This window comes from Amblyomma maculatum, chromosome 7, assembly GCF_055883805.1.
Source record: "Amblyomma maculatum isolate TAMU_Amacu chromosome 7, ASM5588380v1, whole genome shotgun sequence".
NCBI lineage: Eukaryota > Metazoa > Arthropoda > Arachnida > Ixodida > Ixodidae > Amblyomma > Amblyomma maculatum.
In genome coordinates, this window is record NC_139350.1 from 79424364 (window position 1) to 79450390 (window position 26027).

At 46.8% G+C, this 26027-nt stretch overlaps 1 protein-coding gene across 1 annotated transcript in view; it reads right to left on the reverse strand.

Moving 5' to 3' along the window:
* The window catches only part of LOC146183717 (bone morphogenetic protein 2-like), a 343803-nt gene that overhangs the window by 166471 nt on the left and 151305 nt on the right, over positions 1-26027 (reverse strand). Inside the window, exon 2 of the mRNA XM_084608750.1 lies at positions 8533-8610. Coding sequence (XP_084464876.1) covers positions 8533-8610 — 78 coding nt within the window. The remainder of the gene's footprint in view (positions 1-8532; positions 8611-26027) is intronic.

The following is a 26027-nucleotide window of genomic DNA, read 5'->3' on the forward strand; positions in this document are numbered from 1 at the left end:
CGTCTCAAGGATAAAATGGTCACTGCCCAGAGACTCTTCTAGGTTGGTCCACGTGCACGGATGTTGCGTGCGAACTAGTGTCAGGTCCGGGCTAGTGTCCCGGTTCACGCTGTTGCCCATACGGGTGGGATGGTCGGTTTCAGTCAAAAGAGTCAGTTGGGTGCGGGCAATAGCTAGGGCCAACTTACGGCCCTTGGGAGTTTCGGTTTTGTAGCCCCACGAAGGATGGGACGCGTTGAAATCACCCATAATTAGTAAAGAATTCTCACGTGGCTTCACAATCTTGAGGGCGTCATGAAAGAGCTCTTCAAATACGTCCCTCTTGCCCTTTTTGGGAGGACTGTACACATTCAACACAAATACACTGCCATGGCCTCTTTCTCTAGGCAGGAGCTCGAGCAAAACGTGTGAAATGTGTGAGTGTTGTGTCATTGAGCAATCAATCGCGGCCATATCATTGTTAACCAAAATGGCTACGCGTGGTGTTTCGTAGGGATCCAATATTTGTTGCGTGAATGTTGAATATCCCGTGAGTGTTGGCGTGCCGTTCGTTTCTTGGAGTGCGATAACATCTGGTTTGCGTCCGCAAGACTCTACAAGTTGCTGCAGACCTGCCTTTTTCTGACGAAAGCCTCTGGAATTCCACTGCCATGCAACCATGGTAGAATCCGGCGGTGCACTTTTTGACTGTCGTTTGTGCTTAAGGTGTCCCGCCATAATTAGTTCGGGCGCGAACACGGGCTACCTTATCCCTTAAAACTGAGCACGTTCCGTGGCCAGCAGGATGGTTCGAAATTTGCCCGGCTTCACGGCATGCGGCGCAACAAACAGCGGAGTCCCGCACACGTAAACTGCAAGATGTGACGCGGTGAGGTCCAGCACAGCGTGTGCAGACAGCTTTTGAGAGGTCGTCCGCATGCGGGCAGCGGCTCAGCCCATGACCATACTCAGAGCAGTGCGTGCAAAGGGGCACGTGCAAATCCTCAAAGACTGCGATTGACGTCCAGCCTACAATGACACTTCTGGCTGCCATCAGGCGGCGAAACGCAGCCGGGTCCACTTCAATTATATGTGCATAAGTTCCGCCTCTTTCTTTATACGAAACACGCACCTTACAAGTGGCAGGGTCCAGCTGCAGCGATTGGTTCCGGCGGTTTAGGGCAGCAATCAGGTCGTCCGTGCTAACACCCGCGTCCACTCCGGCAAGTTTCACATGAGGATTTCTCTGCTGCGGCACTCGAACAGCTATCGAAGTGCGGGTTACCTCAGTACGGTTGATCGCCTCCTTTATGCGTTCGAGGTCTGAGCGATCTTTGGAAACGACTGTGACCCCGCGCCGAGTGCGTCGCAAAGTGACGGCTCCGATGCCTTCAGCCTCAGGATCGATGTTAGCTTTGAGCACGGTGTCCACATCACGGCCTGCAGAGTCGGAGGGCTGGATGGGTGACAAAAACATGACGTGATCAGGACTGGGGATCACAGAGGACAAGTTGCCAAAGGAGTCAATAGGACCAGCAGACGGAGTTACAGGGACGCAGCTGGCAGCATCCGAAGTATCCTGAGTAGGCTGCTCGCGCACCACGGACGCAAAGGATCGAGGAGCCACTGTTCTACTTCGGAGGGCCCGCAAATCTTCCACAGCCTCCGTGAGCCGCACTCGTTGCTCCGCAACCAATGATTTGAGGGCCTCAACTTCGCGGTCTCTTTCGCGTAAAGTGGCGAAAAGGACATCTGAACGTCCACGCTCGCCAACTGCAACAGCGAAGAACCTTGATGATTCTCGGTATAGCTCGCTGACGGCCGTGATAAGCTCTGCACGAACAGTGGCCTGTACTTTGTGCAGTGGGTTCAGGATCGTTGCTATTATACCCTCGTGGAGGGCCATGGCTTTCGCAGAACTGCCGAGTTGAATACGGTCCGGGAGAACAGACGCAGAGTCCGGAGAAGACTGATGTGTGTTACCGGCAAGTGCATCATCCGATAGAGCCCGCAGCTCAGAGTTCAGGGAAGAATGAGCGTCGTGATGATGCGCCTGCAGTTGTACAGGTGGTAGAGGTCCGTCCCGAGAGCCAGAGCTCCCCGCCAGGGCTAGGCCATCAGAGGCGTCTGCAGGGCTTGGTGACCGGCCGTGGATTTCGTTCGAGGCGGCCATGCTAGGCCTCGCTGGTAAGAGGCCCTGTGGCCTGCGGCCACCGGGGACGAGCTGCCCTTCAACGAAGCTTGGGCTGTGCCAGGGTGAGCCCTACAAAAGGTCCTTGTTCAGCGACAAAAGCCGCTCAAGGCGAATAAGAAGTTAAACACAGCGAATAAATCCAGTCACTGCAGGAACAGACAGCGGGCTACCTGCTTCTTCTTCCTTTCTTCTTTTGGATGGGTCGAGAAGACCTCGGAGGAGTGACCACGTTTTGGCCGTTCCGAGTGTTCCCTGCAGCCTTGTGCAGAGCCTGTGCCAGTTGGAACTCGTGAGCTCTTCTGCATAGCGCTCTGCCGCAATTGTAATTTCCGCTATACGTTTCCGTAGCTTGGGCTGTGCCAGGGTGAGCCCTACAAAAGGTCCTTGTTCAGCGACAAAAGCCGCTCAAGGCGAATAAGAAGTTAAACACAGCGAATAAATCCAGTCACTGCAGGAACAGACAGCGGGCTACCTGCTTCTTCTTCCTTTCTTCTTTTGGATGGGTCGAGAAGACCTCGGAGGAGTGACCACGTTTTGGCCGTTCCGAGTGTTCCCTGCAGCCTTGTGCAGAGCCTGTGCCAGCACCGGGAGTTCGCCCTCAAAGGCACACACCTCCCTCGCCTATAGCCGCCGCTTCAAGGTACGGTGGGCAAGCTCGGCGGGCATTTTCGTCGGCGTTGAGGCAATCGCCTTCCTCCTCTCTCTCTAAATTGACATGACACTGCGGCGGATGAAATGGAGGCATAGAATACGAATGGCGAATGTATATGCGAGTCAAAAAAACGCACGCACTCATAAATGCGAGATGTGCTGATCATGAGTTTTAATTCAGTCGTATTGCCCCCGTACTGCGAACGGCAAGGCGGACAACATCGGCTTCGCGTTGTGCACTTGAGGCACGTCTAGTGAGAAGGTCGCTTTATCAGCTTTAACGCTTGTGTGTTAATTATTGTTTCATTCCGCCAGCACATTTTGTCTGTACCGTTGTGACAAGTTTGAGTATAAAAAAAAATCCAGGACTGCACTTCAGTATGCTTAAGTGCAGTAAGGCGAAAGCATTTCTCTGAATGCTTCCAAGCGAGCGACTCGAACCCACGACCTTCTGTCTATTAATAGAACCAGTTTTCCTACAAATGAATGACAATTCAGGATGCCATACGCTCTGCCGACACCCTCTGCCAGCAGACTCTTACATGCCACTCTTGACGCATGAAATGCTTTCGCATTAAAATTATCTGGTTTCTGAAATGCCTACACGTGATCTATGCATCGGCGCCCAGGCGAAGCCGTTATACTGTATACGACGTCCACCGCCGAGTCAAGCACTCATCGAGGAAGCAGAGAAGAACCTGTCCGTTTCATTTGCCTGCAAGCATTTTTCGAATGACCACCCATTTTTCCGTCATGTTGGGCAGAATGTTTATCCCGCGCGTATTCGACTGGTGTCTTAAAGATAACTTCTACATCTGCCGCAGATACTGGTCGCCCTAATAGGGTCAATAATTGCGTTACATTAATAATATGGTAACGCAATAATCGGCTGAGAGACAATCGTCCTCACTCGTGCGATACAAGCGCAGTCGTTTCCGCTTGTTGTATACGTGATTGGTGTTCGTAAAGCTCAAAACTTGCAACGCAGTTCTGTGCGACGTAGTCTTTACTAATGTCGGGTGAAGACTGACCGCAAGGTGAAAGAAGCGAAAGTGAGCCGGGTAACTTCTCATTTATGTGATTATAGAGATCACATACGACAGACTGCAGGGGTTTAACTTGTCGATTGTCTTCACACTCTTGAGATTTTACTGACAAAATACCTGAACGAAAAAATACCTCAAGGAGGTTCTGAATTACCTGACAACCAAAGAATGCAGATTCGGTATTAACTAACGGTGGTCTATAAGTAAAATGAAGTTGTTGAGTTAGAGGGATTTCTTGGCACTACGGACGGGCATAAAAATTTTAGAGTCAAAATACAAATACGATCAATTTCTTACCGTTGCATGTTGCATTCTAATTGATGCCATTCTCTTTAATCACACTGCGGACCAATAACCGTGTTGCACCCTATGCAGTATTGTTCGACACCTGAGCGGGTTATTTTCACTGAGCTTATTTTCCCAACTTCTGTTGGATTTTCCGCTTGTGCGGCTCCATACATAAACTGCTTGACAGGGCACAAAAGAAACGATGTAGGGCGCTGAACTGTAGAACAGATATCTATTATTTCTTTTGGTCGTAATTTTTTTTTTTTTACTCTCTAGTGAAAGGAGACGACACGGTTTGTTCTGCCACATGAAACCGTGTTTAATTGCTAGCGTTCTTCTCCTAACCTTGCACCAAATCACGCGTTCGTCGCACCAAGCTGATTTCAAGCCAGCGTTGGTGTAAATCGCTCAACGGGCAGTTTGGTGCCGGATTTTTGGTGTGACGCATATTTGCCAGGTTTCTCTCGTAGCTGCCTGATGCCAATTTTGATGGCAAATATAACGCGACAGCAAATAACTTTCTCTCTTGTAATTCCCCCAGAGGTGCAGCACGTAGAGAGCTCCTCGGCGCATCTTCGCCATAAATTGAGCCTTATAACAGTGACTTTCTGCGCATGGCTTTAAACAACTCATCATAGATATTTTATCGTTTTTTTTTTTTTTAATTCAAGGGACTGTTAAAACTTGCAAAGCCAGGTTTGACCCTTTGACCCTGAAACATAACCAGCGAATACATTGATGATAGGTAGTCAAACTATGAAACGTTGCCAGTAGTTTCATGACAAAGCATACGGTACCCTGAATAAATTTACCAATGTGCGCGTGAACGGGTTAAAATCCCGCCAGCTTTCAGCGGCATATTACCACATTCAAACATCGTGCCAGGGTAATACGGTTTAGGTAATGATTATTTCAAACTCGCGAAGAAAAAAAAAATCCAAGGTGCCGTTTCCGACACTACGTCATAAAGCGAAAGGGGAAAAAAAAAGCTACGCTCTTTTCTTACAATTTCCCCAGCGAGCATTGCAGTCCAGTGCAACCTATTATGTCTTAAGCGTTGGCAATACATTGGCACTGCACAAATAGTGCCTGCGTCAGCAAAACTTAAGACGGCTTGAGCCTGTCGCTAACAAGAATCACGGACGTCATCGAAATAATTGGAATATAGACATCCACGGGATGAATTGCTCGTAGTTTGTTCCCAATTAGCAACCTTGAGCTCGCGAGGGGTCTTCGTTCGGTATGTCGCTAACAGGCGTAATTCAAGACAAGGTCCCGCAGAGAAGGGAGAAATGTAAGCACAGCACGTCCCATGGAACCTGCGTAAAAGATGTTTAAGAAAAAAACAACAGCTGTCCTAACCTCTTACAGCAAATCCTTGCAATAAAAGCTTAATATCATTTTAATTCAAAGTACACGGTTGACACGCTTCTCCAGCTACAAGCGACGTTTCATTTACCAACAAAACGCACGGAATATGTATTAAAGGGGTCGTGAAACGTTTTCCGGAAATTTTGCACGGCTTGCCTAAATGGAATCCTTATCCTGCATCATATAATATACCTCGATTCGTTTCATCGCCCGCATTGATTTAATAGCGACAAAAACAGAATTTCGGTTTCCTAGCGCGCGTCCTCCTCAACTCAACAGATACGTCATAGCGCTAAGCCAATGAGAAGCTCTCGTTGCCGGAGCCTGCTGAGCCAAAGTTGACCGAGCTCGGTGTATTTTAGAGGTTCTAATTGTGCCCTACTCTACGCTCACACAGGGTTTTTTAATATGGCCGACGTCCATGCCGACGTCCCAGGTTCCAGCGTTGCTGCTATGGCTATATAGTCGCTACTGTTAAAACATGGTTACATCGTGGGCTTACGCCGACGCAACTTTTAGGGTGCCAGGTCGGCGAAGATGGAGCCTGCGACCGGTAAAGTAACACTTGTGTCGAGAGGCCGCGGTAACCGCGGCACAACTCCGGTTTGCAGAAGCCCCGACCGCCAGCGTCCCGATCCCAGCCGTTTCGGAACTACGCATTGGTCTAGAGCACTATAGCATTGGTATGTATGTCCGAGTGTTGCAGCCTAGCCTACGTTCGACCGTTGCGCGAGTGCGAAATCGCTAACCGAAGCTTTCGAACAGGTGCAGCTGCGGGCGGTGCGTGCCGATGCCGACTCCTCTTGAGAGCATCTGGCGAGATCCCGGCGGCGACTACGTAGTTGCCATGGTTCAGGTCATCGAGCCGCAATAAAGGAAGCGAAGCTCGACACGGTATTCTCAACGATGCAGCGCGGAGGCGAGCAATATATACGAGTACTAGCCGCGGCGCCCGCTCCTGAAACACTCCACCCACCGCTCAGATTGAACACACTTGTCGATTTCTTCGGCCTGAAACCGTATTTACATCGCATGTTTAATGACGCCAAGAATAAAGAAAAAAAAAGTTACAGCAGCGGCCGCACAACCAATTAAGTTGTACCGGTGTTATGAGACTGCTCAAGACGTTGTTGTGCTCCATCATGAATGTTCACAAAAAAAGAAAAGAAGAAAACAACAACAAATAAGATTGGAACCATGGTCATTTGGAGTACCCGGCGGAGCGAGGTTAGTCGTCGTTACCGAAAATGAACTCGAGTGTCACCTCGCTCTATTCCAGCGCGCAGCAAGAAGCAGACACCACCCGTCTTCCTCCGCCGCCGCCGACCGCGCGTCACGTGACAGCAACGAGAGACTGCCCGGGTACAGATTGTTAAAGAAATGCGTTTGCGTGAGCGAATAATTGATATACTATTTTTTTATTTCCTAACTTTAACAGAAACCTATTATCTTAAGGGAAATAATGATTAATATCTGCGTTTCCAAACGGCTAAACATGACGTAGGCGAGTACTTCTAATTCGGGCCTACAGGGTCGCATGGTCGCATGGTCGCTTCAGGAACGCAAAAATGCTGTGATTTCAGAATGGTATTATTAAATGCAGAAGCAATATTTCGACGAGATATTTTGGAATCGGCATGCCTAATGTTTACCGAAGCAAGGAAAATTGCAACTGGGCAGCTACATTTTCGTTTCACGACCCCTTTAAGCGTAGGTGTCGAGTCCCAGTGGGCACTCAAGGCTTTAACGTGCACGATATGCACATGAACCTTGATTCTAATTATCAGGTCGGCGTCACATTTTTAATTTTTTAGAATTCCGTCGGCAGAGCACCCCATGTTATACACGCTTGATAAAACTTTCCCTATCAAATTTACTCTCCAAGATATTGAAATTGATTCACAGGTTTTTATCTAAGCTGTATCCAACTGTTTCTTTTTTCATAACAACAAGAGCTCTAACTCCCTCGAAGTGACGTCAGGTGTTCTATAGTGATCTCTACTCGGCACTACTTTTCTCTAATAAACGTGATTAGCTTGCCGCCATATGTTACATCTAACATGCCCTTATTTCTGACAATTGTGTAAGTTTTCTAGCTATAGCTGCCCGCACAAATAAATAATAATTTAAGTGTGACCTTAAAGCTGTCCATACCTAGTGTAGCTATTTGCTAATGGAGCTTAAGCTGCTAAGTGTAAGCTTTTACAGTTCCACCCTCATCAAGATCCATCTTAACTTTTCATATACGTTATCTTTGACAGGACCATAAGGTCAGCTCAATCATTTAGGCAGTGCAACACTTTTTAGTTATCTTTCTTTCAGTTTTCATGTCGCTAAATTAACACTGTCGGCCAACAGAGCGTTCGGATTCTTGAAATGTCACCTAACATTCTTGAAATGTCACCTAACACTCTTGAAAATATTAAGCTCGAAGCATGTAAGTCATTTGCCAGCTATAAACTAAAATTCGCTTCCCCCAGTTTGTAAATTATCTTGAGCCTGTACGAAGTCGCACTGTCAGGTTAATTTACGGACAGTATTCTAAAGGCGCCAGTGTTGCCGCCTTAGAGATAGTATTCATTTTTCCACCCTTGCAATTCCAGTTTATCTTTGTTCGGAGAAACTTGCAACGGACCCAAGCGCGCCACACCTTTGATGCTACCCCCGGCACGCATATCACCCCGCACTAGTGATCAGCTTTACGAACTGCACATCATCCTTCACGCACTGTTACCTTCTTCATACTGCTGCAGACTAAAACGACCTTTCAAGCGATCTTGCAGTCATCAACTGCGTCAACTGCTCATGGAAGTTCAACTGAAAGTTCAGAAATATCTGAGTTATACTTCCCGCCCCTAACGTAATTCCTTTTCCTGGCGCATTTAAGGAACTTAAAGTGAAATAGCCTTCGACGATTTAAAATTTCTTCACAACGCCTCTTGAGTTTTGCGTCCTTCACGCAAGAGAATATTAATTCCAGCCATTGCAGCATCATAAACTCACCCTTGGAGGAGCCGCCGCCCCCTCTTGAGGCTTTTTTGTCCTTGCTCCTCTTCTTTCCGCGCTTGTTGTGTCGACGCACTGCAAGGAGGAAAAAAAAAAAAACATTTTGGTGCAGGTCGGGGCAAAATGGCCGAAGCAGTGCGTTGATACCACGACGCGTCCTCAACGCGTCATTTAATAATATAAGGTATGCGGTCGCACTTCTTGGGCATAGTAAGGACAGCGCGACTGTGTGCAAAATGTAAAGCTGCTAACTTGTACATAGGCTATGCGGTACACCGTAGGTAAGGGCTCTGCATTGATTTAGACTACCCGTTAGTTCTCAGCAATGCAAAGTACAGACAACGAATTTGATCTCCACCATAGCGCGGCTTCAGCGGCCGGGACTGGATACCGCGACCTTTGACCGACAACTGAACGCCAGTTCCACAGACAATCCAAGGCGGGTTTCGATGAAGACGTGGAGCATCTCTCTTTTTTACTATTCACGAGGGAAGGGGGGGGGGGGGGGGGGGGCACTCTTCGGTAAAACTGCAGTCTACAAAATAAAGCCACTCCACAAACCTCCAATCGAAATCCTTCGGCAACCGAATAGCTAAACATTCTGTAAACCATTCTTCACCAATTAACGTAAATTATCTAAATAAGATCAGAAGGGTTCCATTCTTTGTTCACCTTCGTCATTGCAAAGTGCGTAACTCCTTTCCAAAACTGGTTGAACACGTTGTCACCCTGTAAGTTTCAGCTGAACGCGCATTAAGGATACTCTATGCAATAACATCGAAGTTATCATTACTTGCACTGCCGATCAGTTGCAGTCCAGCGGTCGCTGAGAAAAAGAGAGCGCGCGCGAGAGAGAAATACTTTCATAAGCAAGATGTGTCCAGAATGGTGAAATTACCTTAATAATTGTTCTCATCAAATAGAACTCACCAGCCCATCACACAGAGAAACCTGTTAATTTCTTTCCTGGCCTCCTTTAAGACGCCAGCTCGTCTTGGTACTGTCACATACTTCTCAGTATGTAATTAAACAAATGCCGCGAGACGCCAAGGACAGGAGCGCTAGCACAACTAATTTCCAGTCATCGCTGAAGAAGCGCTCTGCTTGCCAAGGGACGTGCATCGACAGCGCGTCAAACAAGCGGGTCCCTTCCTGTGCGCTCTAAGTTGTCGGGCACTGACCGCGGTGGTGGTAGGGTCATCGAGGCATCCGCCGTGGTGGTCGATCAGTGCGACGCCTGCGGCATCCGCCCGCCCGCGCAGTGGTTGCTCACACGGCACATTCTACGCGCGGCGCCTGTTTACTCCCCGAGTTGGAACGCCGCTGCACAAGGAGGCTGCCGCGGCAAGCCCGCAGCCACTCCCTCGGGATCTTGCGTCGCCTGTTCTCGTCGCCTTGTCAGCGTTGCATACTTACGCGAGCAGTGCCTGCCTGACATTTAACGGCTACCGCGGGTGACCACATCCTCCTCCCCTCCACATCCACACACATCCTCCACACACATCCTCCACATCCTCTTCCCCTTGCCCTTCATTTTTCCCTGAGTGCCGCCAATGCAGCGTGCAGAATAATGTTAGACCTTGCAGCTATCTTCGCGTCCAATTTCCCATTTTTTGTGCAGTGTAACCCAAAGCTCCTCAGTTCTCCGGCAGATGCATGTGTAGTGAGACCTTGCATCCTTTCGGCGCTGACCCACCGAAACATTTAACATCATTTTGGTACAACGCGCCGAAATGTCAGCTCAAAGAACTCAGCTGTACTGAACTGAAGTGGAGGCGACGACACAAGGCCGAGCGCAGACTGCCACCCCGTGTCGCGCTGGGAGCTTCGCTAAGTCCATCGAGCACACGTCAGGACCTAGCTTGAATAGCTTGGAATCGCCATATCAGAAAATAAACGTTTTTCAGTCACTCAGGACCTCGCCCCTGTCATCTCCTCCGCCGTCCTCGTCTCTCGTTCTCTGGGTTTCTTTTACTTCCACCCCATGCAGCCAACTAAACTCCCTGTTCTGGCTTTCGCCAGGAGGAAGTGCGCTTCCTTCCTTCCGATGCCTCTGGGCTCGACCGGCTTCACTTTCAGACAGTTGAAAAACCAATAATAACTTAAGGCTTCGCGAAAAGTAAGAAAAAATATAAAGCACAATAGTACAGGGTCAAGACAAATATGCGTGGAGAGGTTTTTTCCCAGACTTGAAGACTGGCCGCGGGGCGCCCAGGCTTGCTGCGCAGAAAAACGGAGAAAGGAGGCGAGAAAACTAATCTGATTTATTACCCTCAGTCCTTGCGACACAGGACCAAGCTGGGTGCGCGTGGTTCATCCAGAGCAATGACTTTGGCGAAGTTTTTGCCGTATACCGCTTCGACATCTGATAATGTTGTACCCCGCATCTGAATGCTTACATTTGATTAGCCCTAAATGGTGTCGCTTCTGAGCTTTTTTTTTTTTTTTCGTTTGCCATTGTCTTCGTAGACGAAGAGTTCTCCCCATTTTCCGACTACCCTAATTCCCCAATCACCCGAAACGTGGCTATAGAATTCGAATTCTGGGCGCAGCTCGATGCCGCGGCCGCGGAGGATGCACTTCGACAGAAGCTAAATGCAGCTGCCTGCGTAGTTCTTGCATTTCAGGGCAATCTAGCTGACTAATGTAGGTGACTGAAATAGATACAAGTAGAACACTACAAAGCGTTTAAAGCCGTCAATGTATATTTAGAACCAAGCACTGAAAATCGTTTAATTGCCAAATAAAATTAAAAAAAATGCCCTTGAAAAGCCCTCGGGAGTTATTCATTTCAACCACGCGGCTGACCCGCGAAGGCTCACTATCTATGGTGAACATCCATGATGCGAAATATGTATTTAGAAGCCTGTGCAATAAGACTTTCTTCTTGGGATTTCGCGCCCTTTTCACCGTAAGGGAGGCTCCAGCGCGCCCACCAGGTGCCAGAGCCTGCGCTTTGCTATCAAAGTGTATGTAGAATGCAAAGGCGGCGTGCGGTTGTTTATCGTTGCGACATTACCACACTGAGGTAATGCACAACGTTAGCGTCGTATACTGCTAAATCGACGTTGGTACGTAATCAAATCATGTAACTGCGTTCTCACTTTTGTTAAGATGCATACGTTTTGGGTCAGCCGGCAGCTTTCGCATCTCAAAAAGAAAGGAAAGAAAGAAACCGACGTCAAGTAACGGAGAAGCGCGCCTGTAGTAGTTGCCGGCGTAGAAGAAAAGAACGTATACATCACAATCGCATACAACGCGTAACGAAGCTGCCGGTCCGTAATTGACAGTGTCGAACACCAATGTAGCAGCGCGGCGCCTAACCTGCAGCTACAGTTTTCGCAACTCCCCTCGCCTAACAATTGACGAACTCTTTTTCGTTGTTTCTTCTCAGATGGCAGCTGAACGCCTAGCATTCAACCTACAAAGCCGGACTCGAGCGAATCAAATCCCAGTCGATACGATCGCCACAGTGAGGGTGAATGCCAAACCACCGCGCGTGACCTTCGGGGCGACCTATTCGTGTTGAAAGCCATCAGCCACAACTATAGCTTCAAGCCGTCGTCTGTGGGCGCGTGCACTGCTCACAGCCTCACAGTGCGGCCTTGTTTGCGCGGAGTCTACACAAAGGGGCCGATTTTGCAGCACACAGCTCATCACGCAGAGTGGCGCCGAGCTTCGTGTCACACACGAGGGCGAGGAGCGCATGCGCGGAGAGCGCATCGAGAGCGTTCACCTCCTTAACCCGCCAACCATCGCTATCCACTGACAGCGGGGTGTCCTGGAAACGGCACTCTATTTTACTTTTATTTGTCTTCAGCAGCAACAACGCAGGGAAAGAGACACTGATGAGAAATTTCGTTCAGTTCAGAGCCAACCATTCGAACTTAATAATGCAAAATTGTGCAATTCATCCGCTCAGAGCTGGACTACACATACCTACATCCAGTTAAGAAACAATATGGCGCTGCAGTCGTCTCGTTTTTTTTTTTTTTTTCTTTTAGCTAACCTTCCGTTACCATTAAACTCCGGGCGTATAGTCGGCTATCTACAGCGAACATACCGTCACGAGAGTGGATGTCTGGGGTTTGTACAACAACCGGCAATGGTACGATATGTTTACAGCTCACGTATAATGCTGATCACCTAGACTTCTGACTGCATTAAGAAGAAGAATGAACAAGTGCGGTAGTTGGGCGAATAACTGGGACCATAAATTCCGTCCCTTGCACTTAGTAAAGGGAGAGTACGCTCAGCTCAACGAGTCCTGACCATGGCTCCTCACAAAAGGCCTCCATCCCCGAAGATGCAAACCAGAGGGGGTTTATTCAGGCGCGAAACTACGGCAGCGAAGCTCAGTGAAGGCAGATAGTGAAACATGCTTTGCTTTATTTTCGGGATTTTTCAAAGCGGACACCGGCGCGTCAAGCACTCGTTTTGTGCGCGGTAAAATAGAGGGGCCCGTGCGTAGCATTGGGGGAGGTGTAACTAGCCCGAGCATGGCACGCACTCTTGCTTACCACGCGACGATGACATGGCGGACTTTGAATTACATTGTTGCAATATATTTATTAGCACCATCGTATCACCGCCCCAAACCTTTACCAGCCGCCCGCATTGATTATGTGCAATATTTTTATTTTTATCTGAGGGCGAGAAGAAGAACGTAAGCTCCTTGTTCTGTTCGATGGGTAGAGCGCTTGAAAATCGCCATGATACAGCAGTGTCATTTCCATATAACAAGATGGACGAGGGGGGAGTGCTTACACTCGTAGGGGAATTTTATTGGTTCGGTTCGCTTGCTTTGTAGGGTTTAATGTCCTAACTTGCCTCAGGCCATGAGGGCTCCGGAATTATAGACCGACATTGCGCAGTACTCGGGCGACTTCGGTCCCGCCTCCATCAAACGCGACCGGGGTAGAACCCGTGGCCTCTGCATCAGCAGTCAGAGGGCAGACATTTATCAGGGTTTTAAAGCTCGCACACTGCGATAGCAGAATACATTATTTGTCAGATCCATTGCTGAAGCGGGGCTGGCAAGGCTTGACAGAGTATATATATATATATATATATATATATATATATATATATATATATATATATATATATATATATGAAACGCGCAGGCGCGCCATGTCTCTCGCAGCTACCCTGTGGTGGTGAGTTGTGTAATGATTAATTTAATTTCTTTTTTTTTTTTACACGATGGACCGCTTCGCCAAACAGCGCTGAGGCTAGCGTGTTCGATCTGCACGTTGTAGGTTACCTGCGACTCCTCATTCTAAAACATTTGACCATGCAGAATCCAGATCAGCCAGAAGAAATCCCTTTACTCACAAACCATGCAATGTGTAGCCTACCAAGGCGGACACGGGGATTGAACCCTGCTCCTCCCACGTATACAACGAGGATGCACAAACCATTATAGGTCATCGTTGTGGTCGGTAATGAGTCACAAGAGAAAGGCACTATAGATAACGGCCTACTCAGAAATACGCGGTTATTCACGACTGTGTCGGCATTCTGCCTTCAAAACGTGAAATGGTTCGTTTGATAAACTTTCTAGGACACGTGCTTCATGTTAAACACAGTACGTACTTTCTCGATCGCTTTAAGCTACAGTGTATAACAATATTAAGTGCGTGGAAAAAGCGAATAAAATGCCGCTATTATATAGGCACGTTTACGCGGAACAAATGTCCCCCTTTTTGTGTGTGTGTGTGTGTGTGTGTGTGTGTGTGTGTGTGTGTGTGTGTGTGTGTGTGTGTGTGTGTGTGTGTGTGTGTGTGTGTGTGTGTGTGTGTGTGTGTGTGTGTGTGTGTGTGTGTGTGTGTGTGTGTGTGTGTGTGTGTGTGTGTGTGTGTGTGTGTGTGTGTGTGTGTGTGTGTGTGTGTGTGTGTGTGTGTGTGTGTGTGTGTGTGTGTGTGTGTGTGTGTGTGTGTGTGTGTGTGTGTGTGTGTGTGTGTGTGTGTGTGTGTGTGTGTGTGTGTGTGTGTGTGTGTGTGTGTGTGTGTGTGTGTGTGTGTGTGTGTGTGTGTGTGTGTGTGTGTGTGTGTGTGTGTGTGTGTGTGTGTGTGTGTGTGTGTGTGTGTGTGTGTGTGTGTGCGTGCGTGCGTGCGTGCGCGTGTGCACTCGCATGAGAGTTATGCCACAAAATATGCTCAATAACTAGCCCCCTCTCAAAAAGTTTAAACTCACTGATTGCTCTTTCTGATACCTGCATGTTTAAAACGCTCGAATTGCTTCAGAAGTGAAATGCCTTCTTCGGCGCAGAGTAGAAGCTTGCGCACACTCTCGGCGAGAAAAAGCATCAGCAAATAGATTTTCTTCGCTTGAACAATGCAGCAGAGCTATACGGTCACCTATTGCCGTGGCTTGAGTATATCGCGAAGTGCACGCCCTTTCACTCATTCTGCCCAATTAACAAAGAATGAAAAGGGTTCAACGCTGCTGAACCGAATGGGGAGCGAAAGCATTAGCTACGCGTGTCTTCTTCTTCTTCTTCTTCTTAAATACGGACACGGACATGGACACGGACACGGCACGCAGCGACGAGCGGTTAGAACGGGCGTAGTATTGCTTTCGCAATAAAAATAAGAAGGGGTAGGGGGGGGGGGGGGGGGGGGGGGGTAATTTCCTTTTGAGCGGTAGTATGAAAAGCTCTTAGTAGTGCCCTCTTACTGAGGGAAGAGGCTATCAGCAAGTGTCACTGACCGGAGGCATGCGCTCATGAGCACATGAGCATTAGTGCATGGGGATAGACTATCCAATAACTATACCTGATTTCATCGCCACAAACTATTTCGCTAAGTGAAAACATTTAACGCCCTTCGGAGCTTCATTTCAGGTATTTAAACACTTCTTTTGAAAGGGGTGTATTTTGAGAAAAAACGTTCCGCAGAAACGGCGACGTTCCGCCTCAAAAGAAACACTTCCACCGAATCCGCGTAAACCTTGGTGATTCTCCTCGAAACAACCTTCTATATTGCGACATGCGTAATGGTGCCAATGCTCGATGAAAGCGCAACAGAAGCTGCGTTGGCTTTAATGCGAACAAATTGCGCAACAGCTATGTGCCAGTCATTTCCGTTCCCGCAAGGCTAACCTTCCACATACTCAAGCCCAGCTTTCTTGGACACTGTTCTAAATTTCGAGGCAATTGTAGAATATTGCAAGATACTGTTAATAATGTATTAATAGAATGGTCTAAATTCTCTGCTTTGTAGAGTACCGATGAAGATCTGCGGATGTAGTGTTTAATTTGGTGAACTCTTGCGATAAGCGTAGAACATCGTTTATAAACTGGTTTCCTTAGGAAAATTCGGTCCAAGATTTCTGCGTCGGGTGCGATTTGAATTTATTCCCGACCCGAGTGATGATTTTCTGCACTGCGTACAGAACTGCAGGTGCGTTTCATGGTTTATTCAACTCTGAAGACCCAAACGCAATACACCCTCAAGATTATTGGCCAGTTGGATGACTGGATTTCGCAAAGAAGCCACACGATTCAAATAGACCATGTCGTCCCATAGTTGGTGGAAGATAACGCGTATAGGACTCTCAGCGGCTCGATTCCGCGTCTAGACACAGCGCACACAGAGGGTGTGCATGCAGTTCGGCTAGAAGAATAAAAAAAAAAAAATGAGGATAAAGGCGCGAAGCATAGAATGAGCACCTTCAAGATTAAAAAAAAAAAAAACATTCCCAGCACTCCTTTATTTTCTAGAGTGTTTGTACAGAAGATCCGACTCCATCACGTCTCTGGTGGCAGAAGAAGGAGATTTCTCGGGGTAGCAGTAGCGCATGTAAGAATTTCGACAAAAGGAAAAAGTTCAACAAATACTGCCCCGACGTCGCCCCATTCTGAAACAATACTCCTCAGGAAGCAGAAACCATCGGCCCAATTTAGAATGCGTTGGAAATGCACTGGTCATATGTAGGGCGGGACACTGCTAACACAGATCCTAGTATGTGGGCTAAGTTTTGTTGCTCCATGGGAGGTGGTAATGACTGCGCTTCCTGTGCCCTTCACCTCCTCAGAAAAAAAAAAATAATAATCTCCTCTATACGGCTATAGGGGATAAATTAGGACGAGCCAGACGGAATTAACAACACAAGCAGTTAGCCTGTTACAGCCGCGCTCATGTTTGATAGTGTCTTTTGTTTGATTTTATTTCAGCACCTGGTGCTACGGACCGCGTTTTCCGACATTTTGTTCCAAACACGTAAGGATTTTGGTAGGTCTAAGGAGAAATTTTTCCTAAACTTCTCTCAAACTTCGATCAGCTGGAGAAAAAAAAAAGTATAAACGCGAGAATGTGCAACGCTTCCATGTAGAGCGCCCGGCTTATGTGTCAGCGGGGCTTTAAAGCCGCACCATGCGAGAGCCTATCAGAGCTGCAGGCTCTGCCGAGTCAGCAGCTGAGACGCGCGGCAGCAGAGGGACCTTCGTGAGCTCACGTGCACGGGGGCAAAAATAAAACGAAGGAGGACGACAAAAGTGCCGACTCTAAGAGACTGATGTTTCGGAAATAATGTGCACAAGCGGAGCAAGGCACATTTCTGGGCTAGACATCAGGGAAGACATAAAAAGGCGCTGCATCACAGATGCGATACTATTCACAATAACTCAAACTGAGGCCCAGAAAGCGGAAACAGAAAAATCACAGGAGATATATTGTAGGACTTTGCGAGCTGGCACTTAGGAAAGCGTAGATACAATAAGACGTGGTAAGAAAATTGCTTACCCTGCTAAAGGCGAGTAGAGAAGGTCGAAAAGAAAATAAATAAAACCCTTCTGCATTCATACCAACGTGTTACGCTCGCACTCTCCGCAGTATTCGGAAATACGACGAAAATTCATCGGTCCTTGCCCTCGCAAGCGTCAGCGCGCGGAAAATATGCTGGTGGCAGTCGCGGAAGGCGAAATAAAACTTGCGAACACTTCAATACGGTTAAGTAAGGAAAGCGAACAACGCTAGTGTGAAACGAAACAGGGAAAACTATGCGATTTCGAAGTATAGAATTCACAACGAGAAAGCACGTTAGTGCTATAGCGTCGCCGTAATTCCAACAAAATTTTCGTGTTTCCTGCTTGTTTATTTATTGTTTCTTTCTTTTTACAAACATTTCACGAGTGATAGCTATAGCTTGCATTCTATTCGTCGAGTTAGACCAGGGTCCTCGGATATATGCCATTACCTCAGCGTCAGATTCCGTTCAAGACCAGTTGGGTCTCGACCCGGGGCATGGTTTCGCATTTCGCCTCCATGGAAATGCGCGGCTTCGGTGCCCCTCTTTCACGAGCGCAGCGACATGTAAATTGTCACGCTGGACTTGTGGCACACAGCAAATGTCATCGTAAAGCACGAACGAACGGATCAGCGGCATAGGTTTTGTAATCTCTCGATGCATGGTTTCGAATACGGTACATATCGAATTGATAGGTTCTCTTGGAACAGTTCAGGTAAATTAAATATGTTAGGGTGATCACATGACGCATACATGTTTTCGCTCAGTCCTGCTGTCAGTTTAATCGGTTCAGGTAAATTAAATATGTTAGGGTGATCACATGACGCATACATGTTTTCGCTCAGTCCTGCTGTCAGTTTAATCGCGTGGAAAAAAAAAAATTGACCTTTTTTCATAGAGCACCTTTTCATAGAGGACAGTATAGAGCACTAGAACGGAGTCCTCTCCACACAAGCCAAGCCATTTCTAAAATTGGCATAAAGAAACCGCAACACGTCGTGTGTACACGCAGCAAGAATACCCAGTTTAGGGCACGAGCGTGAGTGCAGCTGGGCGGTAGACCACGCTCCATTCTCCTTCCCTTATACTGCTGGAAAATAAAGCCGAAGCTAGCAGCGCGCCCGCGTTGCGACCGGCGCCATGTTAAAGCCTGGCTCCGCCATCTCCTACGCCTCCTCGCTCATACTGAGCGCGCGCGCATGGCGCGATGGTTTCGCTGCGCGAGCGATTCGCACGGGCACTCCGGTGTTGCCAAGTGGAAGCGGCCAAACAGTATCGTGCCGACCCAATTGAACATTTGTCCGTTCTTTATCTCGTGTCTAGAAGCTAGAGAAAAAAGGGACACCCTCGCCCTATTCTCCGTAATCCGCACACGGTCAAAAACGGGTTAAGGACTCTTCATAAAGGAGAGAAAAAGCTCATAAAGAAGGGAATAAAAATGGCGCCTGCACTCTTCAACCTATAGGCCCCGGTTCTTACCCGATTCGGGATTTCTCACGTTCGTACAATGCAACTCCCGCCAGGCCTATGGCTCCACCAACGGGCGGTCGCTTAGTTTAGGAATTGAAAGAATAATGTCGAGAAGAACGAGACAATGCAGGCAGCGCTCACTCCCGCGTACTGCGAATCCCAAATTGCAGGAATCCTGTCCCACGACGTGGCTCGGGTCGCATTACTACCAGCCAAGGCGCATATATGGGCTATTCCACGTCAAGTGATCCCGCGTTTTTTCGGCCATCACCGATTTCTCTGCAAAGAGTTTTACACTTAAAGGTTACACTTACCGCTGTACGTTATCTTTTGGAAAATATTTGCACGTCCTGGAAGCGCTTCTTTATTATGCGATGTAACTGGTAGAGAATGCAGTGAGCAATTTTTTTTTGCAGCAGAAGTATTTTCAATTGATGAATTATTTTAAGGGTAACCGAAGGGTTGCCGACATAGTAAGTATATTCACTATGAGCTCATTTGTTAAGCAGGAGGTAAGTTTGTTAAAGGCATATATTTCATACTTTTGATTGGGACAGAAAGGATAATTTTTCATTTCTCAAAACCGACATGTGTTTATGGGGAGCGCCTAAAGAACTAAAATTTCGAAAATATTAACTCGCGATCCCTTATTTCAAACCTAATACCGTTTTGAAGCTTTCCTGATCTTTTACAAAGGGCATAGGGTTCTTAAAGGTATACTTGTGCTACATTTTTGCTTTGCTCACTAAAAGCAGTTTCTTGCTGCTCAAAAACGACGTTTTTATTTAAGACGCTGTTGCGAGCGTGTGAGTTAGTCTTAAATGTGAATATTTTTCAGCTCTAGCCACCCCCTGGTCCTCTCTGCTGACATGTAATCAAATGACACCTCTGTCACCCGACAACCCAGGGTTTTCCCTCGTTATTTTCAGGACATAAAGAGAGCTGCTGCACGCGCAGAGCAGTGAAGTGAAAACTGGTCCTGAAACCGAGAAGAGCGAGCTACAACCACGTCAGCGGGATTGAAACAGGGCTTATAGGTTTGTGAGGAGGAACACGCCACGTATTGGATGCGTCTACTTGCATCGTCTCTCGATCACCGTCAATGCAGCGTCGCCTTCTCAAGCGTCCGCGTTATCCACGTTCGTGGTGAGAGGTCCTACATGTTCCTTCTCGTTTTCAGGTGACACCGGACCAGTTTTAGCGGCGACGATGTCACGTCGTCGAGAGCGACCAATTAATTCATCGGTGCCTATATATATATATATATATATATATATATATATATATATATATATATATATATATATATATATATATATATATATATATATATATATATATAGGCTTCGTATATTTTTACTTTCGCTCCGCTGGAATCGCCTATCGAGTCGAACGGACCACCGGACAGAATGGCCGAGAACCACTGCCGCCCAGAATTGTCATTTGCCCTGACGCAGATATTCTCATAAGACGACGCTCAACGCGCGACAGTAGAACGAAGTGAAAACGCATTGAGAACTTCTTCACGGAGGGCAAAGAGGACTTCTATCTGAGTTGTGGGAACAGTGCAGCCGTTTGTTCTGTGCAGCTAATTGGACGACAGACGTCGCACAGAGAGATACAGTCCCGTTAGAATATCCGAGCTCATGAGCAAGCAGCGGCGCGCGGCAGCTCTGCACGCTGTCCGCCAGTTCCCCGGCGCGGTTCGACGTCGGGAAATTGGCACGGATGGGCGTGGCGGCGGTTTCTGGAAGCTACTGCCGCACAGTTCGCTACTCAAAACCCCGGGAGCTGGGGTAGCACGTGTACACGAACGCGCTCAAATGAACAAATAAACAAGCAGCACGCGTGGAAGGCAGGCATCGCCGCCGCCATTGTCTAACGCGGCTTTGTTTACATACCCACGCCGCGACCGCAACCGGAGCCAGCGGCGTTTATCTCGCTAACGAGATTAGCGCCAGCGTGTGCCTCCCCTCCCGCTCCTCCCCCTCCTACCCAGCAGCCCACGAAATGAAGCGGACGAGATACAAGGGAACGCGATAAAGAGGGGAGGGCTTCGCTTCGGCTCAGCTTTCGTGCCACACAAACTCGGTCGAGAAAAAATAAAAAAGAAAATGGAAGAACCGAAAGAGCAAGAAACTGCTACCGCCCAGGCGCCGTCTTCTCCTGCTCGAATGTCTGATGTATGTACTACGTACACAGTTTGCTCCAGTTAGCGTGGACGAAAACTTCAATACAAACGCACATGCTACTCGACAGATAGTGTTCGTTTCGCAAAGACTGGTTATTTAATTGCTTATTAACCAATCTCACGTTGCCGTGAACGCACAGGTGCTAGACGCAGAGCTGCGTAGAACGTCGCGACAACAGTGCAGACACTATACTACCGCGCATTCACTATAACAATGAATCGAAGGACTTGTGACACTGATTCTCGCAAACGCCGGTGGCGAGGACTCACGAGCAAGTCTTTTCGCTACCACGCAGTCCAATAATGTTGCGAATGCCAACATTATAGCCATTTTAGCTTTTGCACGAAGCATAGTTTCCAGCCTCACTGGTAGTATAGTATTATAATAAAGCTAAAATAGTTTGCTTACCAGAAAACAATGTAACTATTCACTTCCAGAAATTCTTTAATGCTTCTCAAGTACCGTTTATAGATATTTAAATGTGCCTAAGGCCCCGTTGTCTGGAAAGTATGACGTCGGCGTTCTATAGGTGTTGCCACTGTCAGCGAATAATCTCCGGCTGCGTATTAGCAAACCATATTCCGTAGAAGCACTCGAGAGACGACGCTTTGGCGCGTGATTCTAAGGCTCCTCTATTTTTTTAAAGGTAGCGACAACTACACGAGCGCCCTCTCGAGGGGTCCAGGGGCAGCAATAGCAGACGACGCGTGGACCACTTTCGAGCGTTATACCGCGTACTCATGAAGCCGCGCTCGGTGCACACATAAACCGGTGAATTCAACAAATTTGTGTCCTGTTGCTCAGGAAACTTCAAAAGACAGGAATAATTACTTAAACATGCGTGTGCAGCATAAATGTCAAAAAAAAAAACGCGTGCGTTAAATGAGCAAGCTCATTCTTCTGAACCATTCTCGACTCAGTACAGCAGCTAGGAAATTGTTCATTAATTATGCTTTGAAATTAGTAGCAAACCTGAAGTAGAAACGATATTTCAGTAAACTTATTGGGCTCGTTTCCTTGCTAAAAAATAAATAGATTGCGGGTTTTCTGCAACTTTTGGGAACGTCGTTGCGCACAGAGCTCTGATGAAATAAGGGAGTCATTGCGTTTGTAACTGTTCGGGTATACTCCGTTGTACAAACTTTTTTTTTGGCTCGAGTTTATTTCGTTTACAGTATTCCAAAAGCTTTATTTTGGAGAAAAAGTCAGTTTCTTTGCAGCTGTACATGCATTACCAACGCATGTATATCTTCCCAACAAATACAAAAAAAAAAAAAAATCGGGTATGATGTGATACAAAGCTCACGGATAATGTTTTCTGACGTTTCTATTATTTATTTGCTTTTTATTGGTTTCCTTATAGCCTGCCGGGCAATAATATCACCAGTAAACTTGGACGCCGCCTCTTGAAACTTGACGAGTCCCTGTGCGCGTTCAGCGGAACTTGTTTGCATTTTATGTAATGCTGCGAGACTCCTCCGTTAAAACAATGGCTCAAGAGCGTTTCACACACACGTTTTTTTTTTTTTCATTTTTTTATGGTACAAAGTTTTGTTTTTATTTTTTAATTTTATACATCGATATTTAGCATAGGCAAATTTTGACTTTCGATTTCGGTCACTTTGACACATTCGCACCCTCCTCTTTTTCCAATGTTTCATTTTTCATTTATATAATTAACTGATCAATTGTACGGACTAAATTTTCGTAATAAGCATAATCAAGCATTAGATTTTCATTCTAAGCATTTTGACAGCATTGATTCCACGCGTAATATTGCAGTCCTGATCTGTTCGGGAAAGTAAGGGGGCTCGAAACGGCAGTGACTTTTCACTAGACATCCACAGTACAAGTAATGACTACATAGTCATAGCGTTCTTGATATTTTGCTCACGAAATAGCATATGCTCAAACAAAAGCCATCCCGGCTTGCGTCCGCTTAAACATTAAGTACTGCATATAGACTTATAAAGATGCAGTATAGTCATGTGAAGTACTTTTTGCTTAACGTATCGGCCAATATCACGCTGGCAAGCGCAGACCGCCATGCATTTCAGCGGCGCAGCGAGCCCCGCTGGACCCTTTGGGCGGAGCTTGGCGGCGAAGAGGTCACGTGCAGCCAACCGGCCTATCGGAGGAAGGGGCGGCTGGATCAAGGCCTGTCGCTACCTTTAAAAAATAAAGGAGCCTTACGTGATTCCTCTCAGCAGCGCCACCTGGCGACAAATCGTGTATATTTTGTCTAAAACGAATAAGAACGCATTTAAAGACCACTGTTTTCGTCGTTTCGGTGGCGCACATCTCTGCATCGGTGCCACTTAAAAATGTGTTCGACTCCTGTGTTGTAATTGTTTTTCTGATTTTTTTTTTTTGCATTTGCCTTCACAACATTATATCCTGCCTTCAGTGAGTGTATGTTACCTTTAGGTAGCGTTCAGAGAGACTTTCAGCAACAATCTCCATGATAACAGTTACACTAAGCAAATACATTCTCCATAATCATTTCCTGCGTGAGTGAGTGCATGTTAGGTTGCGTTCAGAGACATCTTTCAGCAACAATCGCCGTTCACAGTGAGTGTATGTTACCTTTAGGTTGCGTTCAGAGAGACTTTCAGCAACAATCTCCATGAAAACAGTTACACTAAGCAAATACATTCTCCATAATCATTTCCTGCGTCAGTGAGTGTATGTTAGGTTGCGTTCAGAGACATCTTTCAGCAACAACCGCCGTTCACAGTGAGTGTATGTTACCTTTAGGTTGCGTTCAGAGAGACTTTCAGCAACAATCTTCATGACAACAGTTACACTAAGCAAATACATTCTCCATAATCATTTCCTGCGTCAGTGAGTGTATGTTAGGTTGCGTTCAGAGATATCTTTCAGCAACAATCGCCGTTCACAGTGAGTGTATGTTACCTTTAGGTTGCGTTCAGAGAGACTTTCAGCAACAATCTCCATGACAACAGTTACACTAAGCAAATACATTCTCCATAATCATTTCCTGCGTCAGTGAGTGTATGTTAGGTTGCGTTCAGAGACATTTTTCAGCAACAATCGCCATTCACAGTGAGTGTATGTTACCTTTAGGTTGCGTTCAGAGAGACTTTCAGCAACAATCTCCATGACAACAGTTACACTAAGCAAATACATTCTCCACAATCATTTCCTGCGTCAGTGAGTGTGTGTTAGATTGCGTTCAGAGACATCTTTCAGCAACAATCGCCGTTCACAGTGAGTGTATGTTACCTTTAGGTTGCGTTCAGAGAGACTTTCAGCAACAATCTCCATGACAACAGTTACACTAAGCAAATACATTCTCCATAATCATTTCCTGCGTCAGTGAGTGTTTGTTAGGTTGCGTTCAGAGACATCTTTCAGCAACAATCGCCGTTCACAGTGAGTGTATGTTACCTTTAGGTTGCGTTCAGAGAGACTTTCAGCAACAATCTCCATGACAACAGTTACACTAAGCAAATACATTCTCCATAATCATTTCCTGCGTCAGTGAGTGTTTGTTAGGTTGCGTTCAGAGACATCTTTCAGCAACAATCGCCGTTCACAGTGAGTGTGTTATCTTTAGGTTGCGTTCAGAGAGACTTTCAGCAACAATCTCCATGACAACAGTTACACTAAGCAAATACATTCTCCACAATCATTTCCTGCGTCAGTGAGTGTGTGTTAGATTGCGTTCAGAGACATCTTTCAGCAACAATCGCCGTTCACAGTGAGTGTATGTTACTTTTAGGTTGCGTTCAGAGAGACTTTCAGCAACAATCTCCATGACAACAGTTACACTAAGCAAATACATTCTCCATAATCATTTCCTGCGTCAGTGAGTGTTTGTTAGGTTGCGTTCAGAGACATCTTTCAGCAACAATCGCCGTTCACAGTGAGTGTATGTTACCTTTAGGTTGCGTTCAGAGAGACTTTCAGCAACAATCTCCATGACAACAGTTACACTAAGCAAATACATTCTCCATAATCATTTCCTGCGTCAGTGAGTGTTTGTTAGGTTGCGTTCAGAGACATCTTTCAGCAACAATCGCCGTTCACAGTGAGTGTGTTATCTTTAGGTTGCGTTCAGAGAGACTTTCAGCAACAATCTCCATGACAACAGTTACACTAAGCAAATACATTCTCCATAATCATTTCCTGCGTCAGCGAGTGTATGTTAGGTTGCGTTCAGAGACATCTTTCAGCAACAATCGCCATTCACAGTGAGTGTATGTTACCTTTAGGTTGCATTCAGAGAGACTTTCAGCAACAATCTCCATGACAACAGTTACACTAAGCAAATACATTCTCCATAATCATTTCCTGCGTCAGTGAGTGTATGTTAGGTTGCGTTCAGAGACATCTTTCAGCAACAATCGCCGTTCACAGTGAGTGTATGTTACCTTTAGGTTGCGTTCCGAAAGACCTTTCAGCAATAATTGCCGTTTAACTCGCCGAGAGCGTCGTCTGCACCAGTGCGCCTACGGGATATGGTTTGGCAATACGCTCCCCCGGCATGGCTCTAGTTGGTGATAGTTTGCACCCGACATGTACACTTATTGTCATCGGATGATGTGACATCATAAGGCCACATGACATGGCCGAATTGGCAGACGCTGCCAACTCGGACTTCGCTTTGGAGAAGGGTGGGTTAGATCAGATAACACTTCTGATTGAGTCCGCAAATGGAGAACCGGCATGCCAATGGGAAGCCGGCAAGTCGGAGCCATTAACTCTATTGCGTAATGCTCTCAAAGGCGGAGCTTAAGTGTTTCCTAATTTTTTTTTTCAAATCAATGAGTAGGAAAAAACAACAACACACACTCCCACATACACCCGGCATATATTGAATTCTAGATCCTTACGAAAAAATTACCCGTGAGATTTCTGGCATTCATGAGGGCAGAAATATAAATCTTCCCGTCATTTGATAAATTGGAGCTAACTATAAGGACCGTCTGCTTCTACCACCAATGCCGCCCTTCAACCTCGTGCCTAACTCATGCTGGCCGACTTGAAAGCGTGAAGCTCGAATCGTGATGTAATTTAGCCAGCAAGTCACATACACGATGACGCTTTCCCTGG